General features: G+C 41.3%; 2 protein-coding genes across 4 annotated transcripts; one reads left to right on the top strand and one right to left on the bottom strand.

The window, feature by feature from the left end:
• The first annotated feature begins 428 nt into the window (after window positions 1-428).
• On the top strand, window positions 429-4,008 carry LOC149388745 (Signal recognition particle, SRP9/SRP14 subunit). The gene is made up of 4 exons (XM_089621786.1): window positions 429-645; window positions 913-981; window positions 2,355-2,448; window positions 3,701-4,008. Exons 1-4 carry the CDS (start codon window positions 574-576, stop codon window positions 3,775-3,777), a joined length of 312 nt encoding a protein of 103 aa, XP_089477912.1. The 5' UTR covers window positions 429-573; the 3' UTR covers window positions 3,778-4,008.
• Window positions 4,009-9,848: 5,840 nt separating this feature from the next.
• Window positions 9,849-13,137, bottom strand: LOC149388744 (putative WRKY transcription factor 21). Of its 3 annotated transcripts, none has more exons than XM_089622825.1 (4): window positions 12,844-13,137; window positions 11,811-12,742; window positions 11,591-11,716; window positions 9,849-10,393 (listed from the first exon to the last, which is right to left on the bottom strand). In XM_089622825.1, the coding sequence occupies exons 2-4, from the start codon at window positions 12,503-12,505 to the stop codon at window positions 10,249-10,251; spliced, it is 966 nt and encodes a 321-aa protein (XP_089478951.1). In that variant the 5' UTR covers window positions 12,506-12,742; window positions 12,844-13,137; the 3' UTR covers window positions 9,849-10,248. The 3 variants fall into 3 exon arrangements, with proteins under 3 accessions (XP_089478951.1, XP_089478953.1, XP_089478952.1); XM_089622827.1 differs by having other exon boundaries at window positions 11,811-12,530; XM_089622826.1 differs by lacking the exon at window positions 12,844-13,137 and having other exon boundaries at window positions 11,811-12,813.
• Window positions 13,138-15,436: the final 2,299 nt, after the last annotated feature.

Genomic DNA, 15,436 nt, shown 5'->3' with positions numbered 1-15,436 from the left:
TTGTGTTTGTAATTTGATACTGTGTTGAAACAGTCTACACTATTTTTAATTTTATGAATTTTATCCTACGTACTTTGTATGTTTTTTTGTATATTTCTTTTCTGAATTCCTCTCGGTAAATACGGTATTTGACGGTATTCCTCTACGCTAACGGTAAGTTCAACGGTACCGGTTTCCTTTTTTTTCCTACTTCCCTCGGTATTCCTTTACGGTACGGGGGTTACCAGTAAATTTGAAAGCTCGGAACGGAAACGGTAACGGTATTTCGATCCTTGCTTTAGATATATGAATTATGTGAAGTTTCGGTAATCCAGAAATTTCCTTTTTTTCTTCAAAGATATTAAATAGTAATGAACTAAGTGGGTAGTTTTCTAATTTTATAAATTAAGTGGGTGTATTTTAAAATAATAAAGTTAACGAGAGGAGAATGGTCTAACTTCTCTCTCATCAATATAAGCTCTCATTCGTTTAACCTCGACCCAAAAATACGTCCAGCGAGGCCAAAGCTGAACCCAGGAGTCCAAATTCTTTACACCTCCGAGTCTTTCGATTCTTTTCGCTTTCAAGGTCTCAATGGTTTACATAACCTCCTGGGACGAGTTTGTTGAGCGATCCGTACAATTGTTTCGTGCTGATCCACAATCTGTGCGTCTAATTTTCCCCTAATCGTTTATTTTTCTATAATTTTCTGAACTCGATAGTGCCTTCATTTTTTTCTGCTTAGTACAGGTCTGTTTAAGATAGCTGAACTGGATTATGTCTTTGCAATTTTCATCAGCCTTGCTATGGCATTGAATTTTATGTGTATTGTTTACTGAGATTTAGTTCATTGATAATTGTCGTTTAACTAATCTATATCGGTCTATGTTTCGATTTAGAATTTATTATTTTGGATTGGTTATGTTGATGCAGACACGATATGTCATGAAGTATAGACATTGCGATGGAAAATTGGTTCTCAAGGTCACTGACAACCGTGAGGTACGATAATTTTCTGCCAAACTATATTTATTCGATATAATCCACGTTCATTGATTATTTGATTTTAGTTGCGCTGGTGAGTAAATTTCAAAGCGTGTTATTTTGGAATTGATGAGCTCAAAAAATTGGATTTGAAGCCAAGGGTTTAGGTTTTCATGAGTTCTGTTTTGACTGATTTAGTGTGTGAGCGTCCTTAATTTTTCGGTTAAAACTTTGAAAAGTATCCAATTTCCTTGAGTACCGACTATCCAACTTCATGAGTGACCGACTATCCAATTTCAGTTAAAACTTTGAAAATTATCTAAAAGGGTTATGTTTTAAGGTGAAATTGCCCCACATTAAGCGGCCACCATATTTGGGGAAATCTCCGAATAACAAGATGTCTGTTGTCACATTTTAGATTGCTAACTGGATCATAGGAAGGTAACTAATTTTTTTTTGTGTTTGGAACAGTTACATGAATCAAACTTCGATCTAATTGTACACCAATTTAAATCGTTGTTCTACTCTTCTGAATTTTAATTTTAATTTTTTTTCTAAAACTGTCCATGCACTACATTTAATTTTCCTCAGATATATATCATATACAGATCTGTTGAATTTGATAAGTACTTGTTTTTCCACGGGATTGGGGTTTGAAATCAATTCTTGAACTATGCTAAGCTGCAATTAGTTGACTGAATATGAGACAACAATCCACTTGTTTAAGTAATTTAGTGTTTTAATATACGCTGAAATTAGCGAGGTAATCTACTTTTTCTTTACTTACCTTGTACTGTATTTATTGAAGAAGTCTACTGGTTTATAAAAAATCACAATTATTCATTCAGGCATTTGTTTTTTTCACTATTAGTCATTTTCACATCTCTTAATGACTACTCTAGAGTGTTTGTGAAATTCTGCATATGTCCTTTTCGTTTGTTACTATAAATTGATCTGATATCCAGGTGATTCCTTTTTTTGAAACATGTAGAATTATATATCATTCAGTATAGGAACTATTTTTTGTTATTCAGGTTTCGGTTGGTGCAAATTTTTTGTCTATTTGATTTATTGAATCTCGAGATGTATCACTGACTATCTTAAAACTTAGTATGCCAAAATTGAAAGTTGAAGTTATCATTGAATAAGCCGAGGCACTTTTGAAATTTTACACGTCGTTTGTTTCATGCTTTTCAACTGGATAAATAACACGCTTCTCTAGTTAATGACAGAGACTAGTGCATTAACTTGGCGAAACAAAATCCCTAACTAAACTGATACCCAGGAAATTATTTTACATGTCTGCATAGGGATGCACATAATTTGCGGAGCTTGAATCATAATTATAATAATTTTATACAAACGCTCTGATAATTCATATGCTTTTGCAGTGTCTCAAGTATAAGACAGACCAAACTCAAGAGGCAAGAAAAATGGAGAAGCTTAACAACACATTTTTCACTTTGATGGCCCGGGGTCCTGAAGGTAAATTTATGAATTTAGATTTCTTAATGGCTCGAATGCACTACCACTGACCTAATTATTTCTCAAAAGAGTATCTAATTTAGCCAAGATATAAATTTTTGTTAGCAAATGCGAGTTCCAATAGTATTGAAAATATATATTCCTAACTTCTATTCAGATCTCGGATTTAGGAAGAAAGGGAAAATTGACGAAAAATAAAAAAATATTTTAAAAAACACTGAGTGAAATGAAAATTTCTTGTTGCTTTAGGAAACTAAACAAATTTAAATGAAAAGAAAAATAGAATCTAGTCTACTTCCTCAAATCTTTGAATATTTTTATAAAGATACTAAGATTTTCTGATGAAAAAAGATAAAGTTTAAAGAGACAAACACACATATAGGATAAAGCCTTTCATAAGATTGAATTTAAGATTTATGTTGGATTTAAATTTTTTGGAGAAAAATAAGTAGACTAAGTTCAGTCTAGTTTGTTTGAATTCTCCATATTTCTTCGAAAACTTTGTTTTGCTTCTTTTTATTTACGTTTATTTTTTCTTTTAAAGAGAGCGGTTTTGGAGTTAATTACACCCTATTGATAGAAGCATATACTCCAACTAAATGAGTTTGTTATTAACAAACCCCAAGGGGTTGGTCTAGTGGTAAGGGTAATTCTTGGGACCTTATCATTCCCCAACTGATATATTTGAATGGGTCAAATCTAACGTAATACATAGCATTGTGCTTGTTGGCATTTATCAAAAGATTTTGATCAATTACAATGGATTTTATTTTTAGATTTAATTCTAAAGTAGATATCATTGTGCTTCGAAAATAGTAGGAAAAATTATAATTCAAGGAAATTCACTCTGGGTTCCCACTTGATTTATCACATTACTCACACGACTACTTCCTCTTTCTAATTATAATATTCGCCCGACATAGATTAGCATTTAAAATTACAAAATTACCCGGTTGCTTACATTTTATGGGCGAGTGTATAATTAAGTAAATTATTATGACTAAATAGTGTGTAAGCTTTATCCTATTTCATGTGTTTCTGGGCGAATATTTTCAGAGCTTACGCTCAAGGCGCACGCCTCAAAACCAAATATTTCCAGGCTTAGGCCTTGAAGCTTTTTCCGACCGCTTTTTTAAACATTGGTCAAAAGTTTATCTATTTTAATTTGCCCGACCATAATTCTGGTTGCGACTCTTAATTTGACGTAATTGATGCAACTAGGAAATTTATTGACACAACTGTGACTGTGCAGCGGATATCTCAGAAGTTGCTGGGAAAGAGCAGTCTGAGGCGCAGCCAACCAAGAAAGGGAGGGGAAGGAAACAGTAAAGCTTGTTGGAAAATAGAAAACTAGTTTAGTGACAAACATTGGTAATCCCTGGATTACTATTTTAACCCGAAAATTGCCAACCATTTTTTGCAGTGCATTTTACCGAATCAATGACAATGTTTTGAAATCCTTATGATGTACTCATCAATTAATACATTTGAATTACCTCCTCGTAAATTATCCGAGCTACCTCGTTAAAAAAATATCCGAGAATAATTTTCTTCTCATTCTTATTTGGAGTAGATCTCCTTTGTATAGTTTTTTCTTTAGTCTCATTTAATTTTTTCTCACTTATTTAGGATTTCATTTGGAGTTTCATTTAAAATGTCCTGTGCACGGCCCGGTCCGGTCCAAAACCGGCCAAAAAACCGGACCGGACCGTTCAAAACGGTTCAAAAAAACCCAAACCGGACCGGACCAAAAAACTGTAAAAACCGGACCGGACCAAAAAACTGTAAAAATCGGACCGGACCGTTTTAAATCGTCTAGACCGGACTGGACCGTTTTGAACCGTTTAAACCGGACCGGACCGTTGGACCGTTTTACATAATTTAAAAAACAAAAAACAAAAAACCATTAATTTTCCACCAAAACACAAACATATAGTCATGTATGAGAGTTAAATACATGTACAAATGCCTAATTTGGCTAATTGAACATTAATTTATTTATTTTTATCTTTTTTTTATAAATAAACCGGCCCAGTCCGGTTTAACGGTTTTTTTTTTTTAAAAACCGGACCGGACCGTTTGCATTGAGTAAACCGGATCGGACCGGACCGCAAAAAAAAACCGTTTTAAACCGGACCGACGGTCTAAAAATCATCGGTCCGGTCCGGTTTACGGTTTTTTTACGCCGCCCTAATAAAAATGGATGTCAACTCCAGCATCATGATTTTGCACTCGAAGTATAAGAGACAACGTCGCAAGAGTTGTGCACGGTCCGGTCTGGTCCAAAACCGGTCAAAAAATCAGACCGACCGCTCTAAACGGTCCAAAAAAATCCAAACCGGACCGGACCAAAAAACTGCAAAAAAAAAAAAACCATTTGTAATGAATAGACCGGATCGGACGAAAAAAAAAAAACCGTTTTAAACCGGACTAGCGGTCTAAACATCACTGGTCCGGTCCGATTTATGGTTTTTACGGTTTTTTTGCGCCGGTCTAAATGTCGCCGTGCTGCCACTTTCGGTGGTTATTGCCGAGTCCCCGCCATAGACGACAAAAACTCACACCGCCATGTTACGTTGGTTTCTAGTTTATAGGATATCAATTTCCAACTATTCAAATTAGCTTTGTAATATATTCCGAACAAATTGTACATAAATAAATATAAGAATATCAGAGGTCATCATATTTTTCTCTATGTTCTGCTTTATTCTTTTCTTTCTCGATTATATACGTTTGAGGAAGAGGAGTTTAAAAATCTCAAGATAGAAATTTGAGAATACAATCACTATGTTGATTGAATTTTTTCTCTAAACGATGTCTTTAATTATAACTTTTCCCGAGTCCTAAAATTGATGAAAAATCTAATATTCACTTAACCAGTATTCATACTCCCTTGAAAAAATGCCCGAGTTAAAAACAACATTAAAGCAATGGGTTTGGCCTATAAATCGTAACTTGAGCCCAAAACCAATTCAAGACTCGAGCTCAAAGGCCAAACGAAGTACCATACAACATAAGGAAGAGAAAAAAAGCAAAATGGTGCTCGCCGTTAACCTCTTTGGCTTCTTTGTAAATATCAAGCCTTTCTCAAGGATCAAATATTAGACTCTCTCTCTCTCATTTTTTTTTTTAGGAAACGTGGTCGGTGCCACGAAATATCATAAAAGCTCTCACGTATGGCGGAGGAAAACCGTGGTTACAATGATAAGAATGGAACATAAACCAACGGTAAAGAAAACAGAAATAAACTCAAACAAACAGGGCCCTAGGAGGTCGTGCGGGACCTCAACTCGCGATCATCGGCCCTAATGGCCTCTTCCGAACAAGGCGGGACTAAACCCAGTCAGGTCGAGGACGAGTGATGGTTAACCGCATAGCGCGCTAGATTATGCGCTGCAACATTACAAAGACGAGAAATATGCATAATGCGAAAAACCTCAAGCTTCCTCACCTCTCTGGAGATGCGGTGCAAGATCGTCTCAAGCTCAGTCGCAGGCGTCACGCCCTCATCGATCATCCTCACCACCCCCAAGCAGTCAGACTGGATCTCCGCTCTCCTACCACCGACGCTGCGAACTAGCTCTATGCCCTGGAGGACAGCATACGCTTCCGCAAGCTGGGGGGAGAACCCTCTAGCCAGGAAAAGCGTCTGCGAGGCGATCACCTCTCCGGTGTGGTCTCGAACTATACAACCGACACCAAAGCCTCCACGGTCGCGAACGAGTGCCGCGTCGACGTTAATCGAGAGGGTCCCGTCCCTAGGGGGTCCATCTGGGGGTCATAGTCACCCTCGTGCTCGTCGGAGTCTCCCCAACTGTAGCCGCTCTGTACTCCTCGAGGAAGCTCACCGTCCACTGGACTAGCTGAGGCTGGCTCCAAGCTGATCTCCCGGCCAAGACATTGTTCCTGTGGTTCCAAAGTTCCCAAATAATGGTAATGAAAAGCTCATGGAAACAAACCTCAAGGTCTCCGTCGCTCTGAGGATAGCGTCGAAAACATTGCCGTCTCTGAAAGGCAGAAGAATGTGGCCGAAGCCCACCTCTTTCCAGACTCTCCTGCTCCACCTGCAACCCCAAAACGCGTGGAAAACAGTCTCTCTCGCCTCCTGACAGACAGGGCAGCTGTCGTCAGAGGTGATCCTCTTCTTGGCTAAGACTGCTCTGGCCGGGATCTGGCTTAAACAGACTCGCCAACAGAAGAGTTTCACCTTAGGAGGAACTTTCAGCTGCCAGAACTTCGTCCACCACTTCTCCATCACCGTCGGGTCAGAAGAGCTGGCGACCGGAGTACTGGCTCTCTCCATCGCAATACGGAAGCCGCTCTTGACGGAGTACTCTCCGTTCTCAGTGAAATGCCAGCGACGCACGTCAGGAGTACCCTCACCACCACACGGAATGCTCAGGATCGCCGCAGCGTCCTCCTCCCCGAACATCGTTGTAATAAGATCGACATCCCAGCTACCGTCGAATCTCATAAGCTCAGCTACGCGCATGTCGGGGGGTATCCAAGGGGGATCAATCCAGGTGGCCGGTCTGTCCCTCGGAACCCAACTATCGCCCATGACTAACACAGACTCCCCGTCCCCGATCCGCCATCTCGAACCGGACTGAATGATCTCACGTCCCCAAAGAAGACTGCGCCATATGGTGAACTTTCAAAAGTCCGATCTGAGCCAAAACCTCACCCTCCGTACCGAAACAAACATCGGACTTTTGAAAGTTCACCATCTGGTCCGAGGCCTCCGAATAAGTCCGTAAAATGTCTGTAACCCTCTCACACTCGTCAGGTATCGCTCGGCAGAAAACCAAGATGTCATCCGCAAAGAGAAGGTGTGACACATGAAGATTCCGGAACCGGACTCCTGAAATCGCTCCAGCATCCTCGCTCGCTCGAAAGAGGCTCGAGAGACCCTCAGAGCAGAAGAGGAATAAGAAATGAGAGAGAGGGTCCCCCTGGCGGAGGCCTCTGAAAGGAGTCACACTGCCTCGGATGGAGCCATTGATGTTGAAAGCAAATCTGACTGAGGTAACGCATCTCATGATAAGGTGCACCCACCGCGTGGTGTATCCCAGTCTCAGCATCATCGACTCCAGGTAGGCCCACTCGACCCTGTCGAAAGCCTTCGCCATGTCAAGCTTGAGAGACGCACACATTCCATTTCCAAAGCGTTTCCGCTTCATTGTATGGAGAGCCTCGAAACCAACCATGACATTATCGAAGATCAGTCTACCTCCAACGAAAGCGCTCTGGGACTCAGAAATAGCATCGTGCATAGTAGTCTTAAGACGGTTGACCAAGCACTTGGCCACTATCTTATAGATCACATTGCACAGGCTAATCGGTCTGAAGTCGCTGACCCATCTCGGGTCCTCGACTTTGGGGATGAGGGTGACCACAGTATCATTAATGGTGGCCACCTCGTCCCCATCGTTAAGAATCCCAAGGCAGGTCTTCAAGACCGATTCGCCTACTACGTCCCAATATCTCTGGTAGAAAATCGCGGGAAGGCCGTCACTTCCCGGGGCCTTGATCGCATCCATCGAGAAAAACGCATTTTTCACCTCTCCTGGCTCAAAAGGGCGCTCCAACTCGGCGTTCAAAGCCTCCGAGATCCTAGGCTGAACGCCCGCATAAACTAACTCGATTCTCTGCGGAGAAGGCCTCGCTGAAGAGAAAATGTCACCAAAGTAACCAGAGACGATCATCTCTATCTCAGTGTCTCCACTGTGTCAATCCCCGTGTTCGTCCTCCAGTCCTCTAATAGCGTTCTTCTTTCTCCTAGCAGAAGCCTTGCGGTGAAAAAGCTTCGTATTCTTATCCCTGCACCGCATCCAGGACACTCTGCTCCTCTGTCTCTAGTACTGCTCCTCATTCTGTACTAAGGCGTCAAGCTGTCTCTCCTCCCATCTGAATAACTCCATACAAAAATCCGGGCCCGATCGTCCCGCAAGCTCAACGATCTTCTTCTGCTTCTCAATCCTGTCTCTGATCTCTCTGTTCCTCTCTCTGCCCCAGCGGGAGAGGCTCTGTCTGCACTGATTGATCGCATCAGTTAAGCTCGGACTCTGATCACCACTCTGGCCCGTCCCCCAAGCTCTACGGATCTGCTCGTCACACTCAGGCTCACCTATCCAAGACTCCTCAAAGAAGAAGCGCGTCGGCCTCCTACACCACCGGCGATCTCTGAAACCCGTTGTAAGCAGAAGTAGTGGTCTATGGTCCGATCTCCAGAACCTCAAGTGTCGAACTGTGGCCGAAGGGAAGAGATCGCTCCACTCGTGACTCGCAAGGCATCTATCCAGACGCTCCTCTATACCTCATCTGCGCCAGGTGAAAGGGTCTCCCTCGTAACCTAAGTCATGGATGTCGCAATCCAAAATCGTCTCTCTGAAAGCTGATAACTGGCCGGGACCTCTGTCTCTACCTCATCTAATCTCTGAGTTGGAGGCAACTTCGTTCATGTCGCCCCCAACTAACCAAGGGCCCGTGAAAGAGCTCCGGAGGCGTCGAAGGAGCTCCCAAGTATGCCTCATCTGGGCGCTTACATGATCCCCATAGATCCCCACGAATCTCCAACTCTCACCTAACTCACTAACCAGATCTCCCTCAATGTGATATCTCGAAAACGTCCCGAGAATGAATCTCACAGGCTCTTTCCAAAGTAACATCAAGCCTCCACTCCTGCCAAGACAGTCCACCGTCATACAACCATCGAAACCCAACAACACTCTCACACTTTCAGCCCCCTCACGCCGTAGTCTAGTCTCTGAAAGGAAAATAAAATCGGGGTGATAATAGCTATTTTTTTCTTGTTTTCAGGGGTGATTCGCGGTGTCACGAAAGACCGAAGACTAGCTTTTCAGCTTGCAATTATGGATCTGTTCTAGATAAACCGATTTGAGTGTTTGATCTAATAAAAGAAAAACATCAAAATGTAGCTTGCTTGATATCGACCCCAAGATTGAGATTGAGTCGTGTTGATCAATAATTGTTGATGTATCAAAATTCTATTGGAAGGCATTTGAATCTCATTGCTTGCATACTAAAAAAAACAACTTTCTTAACTAACGTTGTGTAGTTGTATTGCTTTCTAAAAATTAAAATTAAAATTTAAAAATAAAAATAAAAAACTAACCTTGTATTGATATTTTCCCCTAAAGTTAAAGCTACTTTACTTTTTCTTTACAACGGCTAAAATTTCTACTTTGATCGTGCGCACAGGTAAGGTAGATACTTTTTTCTGTTTTCATTTTCATATTATTATTATTTTTTAGAAGCATTTTCATATTATATATATATATATATATAAATAAATTTCATTTCTTATGATAATTATAATAGACATCTTTTTCTTTTCAGTCACCTGAACTTTACAAAGTGAGATGAAGACAGTTTGAAAATTATTTTACCAACGTGAAAGGCATTCATTACACTCAACCAAAAACTAAAACCGTTGATTACAACACTGAAGAAAAGAGTTATACAACAAATTATACACCACCTAATACAACCGGAGAATTTTCTTCACATAACTTCCAACCCAAGCTGTCCTTTCTGTTCCTACAGGCTGGCAAAAAAAGACCTAAGAGACTTGAAGAGCCAATGAGCCTAAGCTATAAATAAATAAATAAAAAGAAAAAGAAAAATGCTCTGTTATGAATCCATTAAAGCTATGTACACAAACACCAGCATCTTTCTTCACTAAATAAAGCCATCACAGATAAAAAGAGGGTAGTTCAGTGAGTTTGGTAGGACCGTCTGTGACCTTTGGCGATGAAGATTAGAAATCCGTAAAGAGTGTTATGTGTTCGTGGACTGAGATGGGACTCTTGGGTGATTATGTTCTCCTTCGTAGGTGACGATAAGCATTGAAGAGTCTTCCAAGCACCTCTCTACATGCTTCCTCGCCGGACAACCTCTCATGCTGCTACATTTGTAATAACCCCTGGCACAAAACAAAATGTTATAAATGAATTTTCTGTTTCCGCTTTCAAATTTAAAAACGTCATAATCAAGTCGTAAAATTCAATATGATCAAGACAATGAAGGATTAATATTTAAACAAGAATGATGTACATGTATCCTGTATGTCCTACTGTGACGATACTAGATCGAGTCAGAAAACTGATAAAACTAGTATTTCGTGAGATGGCAACACCCACGCAGCTTAGTGCTCAATTCCTTATTAGTTACTTGTGAAAGTATCATGGGGTTCCATCTCAAAACCAATTGGTAATGAGAGGAGTAACTCATGACCTTTATAAGCTCTTGTTAGTTCCCATTCACTTTCGATGTGAGATTCCTAACACGCCCCCTCAAGATGGCGGCTCTTTGCGTTCGCTCATCTTGGGCCGAATCCCAACGATTAGATCGGATACCCGTTTGGACTTAATGAGTTCTGATACCATGTGAAAGTATCGTGGGGTTCCATTTCAAAACCAATTGGTAATGAGAGGAGTAACCCATGACCTTTATAAACTCTTGTTAGTTCTCATTCACTTTCGATGTGAGATTCCTAACATTACTAGTCAAGAAATGAATTATACTTAAATTTCATCCTCCCAAACATTATGGGGTGCGAGGATGTGGACAAATTAACCAAAAAAAAAGAAAACCCCCTCAAAATGGCTAATTCGTATTTTTGTTGTACCATCATGTTCTAGATGGCTTTCAAGCGGTAGAAATGGAGCGGAAAAAAAGGGCTAAACCCATGCAAGAGGGAGTAAATTAACAAGTAAAACACATCATTTTGTAATGTTTTTATAATCGCGTAGTCCGGGTTTAACCTACTAAAATCCACTAGGCCTTGGCATTATCAACACAGAGTCTACCCTGATGAGCCACAATTCTTGCGTACAAGGAGAATTGAACCAAGGGCAGATAAGGTCCCAAGAATCGCCTTTACCATTAAACTAACCCCATGGGATTAGTAAAACACACATTATTAATTATAATAATTTCTATCTGCTCCAAGAAGAGAATTTGAACAAGCGTGGCTACGAACAGATCTGCGAGTTTCAATAATAAGGAGCAAGCCATCTAAAAAATTTGCTAGTTCGACACAAGTAGCAGAACTTTTTTTAAAAATTCACAAACATATAAATATATATATATATATATATATATATATATATATAAGTACCTAGGATGAGGAGAACCCTTGATGGGCTTCTGGCCGTACTTCCTCCACGAATAGTCGTCCGGAGGAATATCGGCAAGCTTGTTGCTGATAGCCGGCACCTTGATCGATCTCTTCACCCGATGCTTCCTGAAGAGAAACCCAAAAAAAAGACAAAAATTAAAAAATAAAAAATAAAAAATAAAAAAGGAAACCATAAATACAACTGAAGCGAAAGCCGGACCTCTTCTTGGAACAGTGACATCTACCACCGGATCCACATTTGACGCTCCCATCGTCGCCCCTGGCCGAGCACTTCCTCTTGTTGTGCTGCGAATTCTGGTCGGAGGATTGATGATGATGTGGCGCCCCGATGAGGTGGAACGGGCTCCCGTCCAAACTGGCCACGCTGTTGTCCATGCTCAGCGACGAAATGAAAGAGCGGGTCGACGATGAGCTGTCGAAGTTGAGGTTCACTCCTCCGCCGCCACTGTTGGCCTTCCGAAACATCATCATCTCCGCGGCCTTCTGGCTCTGGAGCAACACCCTCTGCTGACTCTGGAGGCTCTGATGATGATGATACTGAACCGCGGGCCCGAGCTCCAAAGAGGGGTTTCGATAGAGCGGCTGAGGAGCATTGTGGAGAAAGTTCGAAGCTTTCGGCCATTGCTGCTCTGTTCTGCTGCTACACTTGTTAGGGTTGTCCAAGAGGATGCTTTCGGGCAAAGGGATCGGGAGTTTCTTGAGCTTTCTCCCTCTGGCGTGGCCTAAACCGGTGTTGAGAAGAGAAACTACTCTCTTGAACTTGAACACAGCCTCGTCGGTTTCGGATACTATACTCCTACGGTGAGCTTGATCTTGCCGCGCCAAAGACAGTAAGTTCAAAACTCTGTGGCAGCTCTCAACCGCTGCTTTGTTTGCTTCTTCAACTTCCTCCATTTCATATAATTGCTATAAAACAGTTCTAGAGAACAGAGGGGTTGAGAATTAATTGAAAGCTCTCAGTCAGAGACTGTCGAACAACCAAATATGGAAAGAGAAATCATATGCCCATATTTAGACCTAAAACCCATATCTCGCCAAAAAAAAAATCCAGAAGAGGATATAAAGCTAAAAGCTTGAATAGAAAGCGATTCCGAATTCGTAACGGTCCGAGAAACCCCAATCAGCAGAAATCTGAGGCAGAGTTAAACGAGGAGAAAAAAAGAAAACGAATGAATTAGGGGATTGAGAGAGAGAGAGAGGAGAGAAAGAAGCAAGATGAGAAATAAACGGACCTGTTGTGTCAAACCCTAGATTCGTGTGTTGTCCATGGTTTTGAGATTGAAAGGCGTGAAAGAGAAGACTTTTGCTTTCTCTCATTGAGAGAATTCACACAGACTGACACCCATTACAATACACACAAAGTCTCTATCTATCTATGTTTACTTTTATTTTAAATTTTAATATTACAATTATTTGCGTCGCGGAGAGAAAAGAAAGGACTATAGGACTCAAAATTCAAAGAGAGAAAGAGAGAGAGCAGCAAAAATTTCTAGAGAGAGAAACGCGAGGGGATTAAAATATGGGGGAAAACGGAGGAGAGAGAGAGTGGAACGAAACTTGGCGTCTATACTCTATATCACAGATTTGAGCGGGACCCACCAGAAGACCTTTGCTGATCTTTTTCTTCTCCCGATTCAACTTTGTCTTCCTGCTTTTCTTTTCTCTTCTTCCTTTCTTTCTTTTTTTTTCGCTTTACGAAATTGAATTTTAAATCCTTCTCCATCAGCTATTCGGCTTCCTCCGTTTCGATTTCGAACAAAAAATTAAAAATCCATATAATAAAAAAAATTCCTCGGAGTAACTTATTACGTGAAAATTTTCCAAGTCATCTTGTTTTTTTTTTTTTTTAAATAGAGTATATATGTATAGTCTTTTTATGATTGGAAATTATAAACTTATAATAATGATTTTTCAAAGATTATTAGAAAAATAGTGTGAATAATCGTTTTATATAAAACATAGCTCATAGTAGTATAGTGTCAATTTTACTCATTTAATCATTTTGTGTAATATGTCATTGTTATCAGTTTAATTTTTTACACAATACATTTAAAATGTGTATAAATTATTCTGATGTTTTATAGATGTATATTGATTGTATGTATACTGAAAACTGTATACTTAAAAAGTGTATAACATATATTGAAATTATATACTGAAGGGTATTATCGTCTTAAGTATTTAAAAAATCAACATTTTTTTATATTTTTTGAAATCACAATTATTTTGAAAAGAACGCCTCCAAAAAAACATCAGTCCTCAAAACTCTTTTTTCTCTCTCTAAAAACTAGGGTTTTCTCCTAAACTTCTTCCCCTCCATTGAAGTAGTCGCCGCCGCCCCCCGGGATGCTGCTCGCCGGCGTGCTCTCAGCCCCGACGTCGGTCCTGGGGGGAGCTCTGCCCTTAGGGCATTCGACACCAACTCCGGTCAACCGTCTCCTTCCCCTCTCTGATCTCCATTCTCGTTCTTGGTGCTAGGAATGGCAACGGGTACGGATTTTAGCGGGTACACCAATACCGGTACCCGTACCCGCCTATTAAAATACCCGTTAACCCGTACCCGTTAACCCGGTTTTCCCAACGGGGCGGGTAACGGGTATACCCGCCGGGTGACGGGTGCCAAAATTGAGCACCCGCTAACCCGTTTAAAAAATAAAAAAATAATTTTTAATAAGAATCAAAACAACAACCTACTCATTATGATGTAATCTAATGTTTTCTTAAAAAAAAAATATCTAGTTTTTTTCCATAAAAAAATTAACGGGCGGGTTTAATATTTTCGCTACCGACCCGTACCCGCTAAAATACTAACGGGTAATACCCGCTAACCCGTTAACTCATTTTGAACGGGTATTATCCGACCCGTTAAGACCGGGTAACGGACGGGCTAACGGGTTTCGGGTAAAAATGCCATCCCTACTTGGTGCTACTCCGCGACTATTTTCTCCGATCTGAGAGCCTGCTCCTCTGGCCGTCCTCGTGTGGTCTTGCTCAGGTGGTCCTCCCGGTGTTGGTTTTTGCAGGTCTCGAGAGCGAATGAGGAACCTTTCCGGGAGATCTCCGGTGCACCGAATCCCCTCCACCGGAGGTCCTCGCAAATCCTCACCGATCTCGGTGGCTTGGGTGTTGACAAGCTACCAAGATGCAGCGGAGGTTTCTGCTCATTCACGCCCCACTCGCCCTTGTCGGAAGCCACCCTCGCCGGCGAAGGTTCTCCAAGCCGGAGATCTTCTACGGTCGACGTCCCCGGCACCGGTTCTGCCCCGACGGCGTGGACCAGCGTTTTTCGGAGGTGCACAGCGAATCCCACCCTCTCGTGTGTAGATCCGAAGCTCCGACGTGGTCCCGTCGACCCCGATCCTTCTGGTCCCTCTCGGATGGAATCGCTGGAGGTGCTCTGTGCCACGGGTTCGAGCCATCGAAGCCTGATGCCGAGTGACAGATGTGACTCGTCGACGTTCGCGACGCGGCCGTGCTCGCTGCAGATCTTGGGTGCTCGTGTTGGCCTTTTTTTTCGTTTGTTTTAGTTTTAGTTTTTTAGTTTGTTTAATTTTTGGTGTTGGCATGGACATATCCTTTTACTGTTCTGCTTTGTTTTTTTTTTTTTTTGGACTCGGATTAGCCGTAGTTCTCTTTTCCGTAGTGGATTTCCTGTTAGATTTTGATCTGTGCAGGTTAAAGAACCATCTTATTCGTGGCTATCGGACCGAGGTTGGTCGGATTTTTCCATCGCCAATTTTTTTGTTTTTGAACGAGCCTCTTGTGTGCTCTATTTGTGCTTGTAATCCTTCCCGTGGTCGGAAGTTTGCACATACGTACTTCTAC

This window comes from Urtica dioica, chromosome 8 (genome assembly GCF_054948205.1).
Source record: "Urtica dioica subsp. dioica isolate 48M chromosome 8, U.dioica_male_clone48M_v1_H2, whole genome shotgun sequence".
In the NCBI taxonomy this organism is placed as follows: domain Eukaryota; kingdom Viridiplantae; phylum Streptophyta; class Magnoliopsida; order Rosales; family Urticaceae; genus Urtica; species Urtica dioica.
The sequence above is the reverse complement of the archived record's forward strand: the minus strand, read 5'-3'. Positions and strand labels throughout refer to the sequence as shown.

What these genes read in the sequence shown, in the direction of transcription:
- LOC149388745 (XM_089621786.1), top strand. Translation starts at nt 574, where the DNA reads ATGGTTTACATAACCTCCTGGGACGAGTTTGTTGAGCGATCCGTACAA. An exon ending in AGGTCACTGACAACCGTGAG is followed by an intron (nt 982 to 2,354) that starts GTACGATAATTT and finishes ATGCTTTTGCAG; the next exon opens with TGTCTCAAGTATAAGACAGA. An exon ending in GATGGCCCGGGGTCCTGAAG is followed by an intron (nt 2,449 to 3,700) that starts GTAAATTTATGA and finishes GTGACTGTGCAG; the next exon opens with CGGATATCTCAGAAGTTGCT.
- LOC149388744 (XM_089622825.1), bottom strand. Translation starts at nt 12,505, where the DNA reads ATGGAGGAAGTTGAAGAAGCAAACAAAGCAGCGGTTGAGAGCTGCCAC. An exon ending in TGTCACTGTTCCAAGAAGAG is followed by an intron (nt 11,717 to 11,810) that starts GTCCGGCTTTCG and finishes GTTTCTCTTCAG; the next exon opens with GAAGCATCGGGTGAAGAGAT. An exon ending in AAGGGTTCTCCTCATCCTAG is followed by an intron (nt 10,394 to 11,590) that starts GTACTTATATAT and finishes GTTTTGTGCCAG; the next exon opens with GGGTTATTACAAATGTAGCA.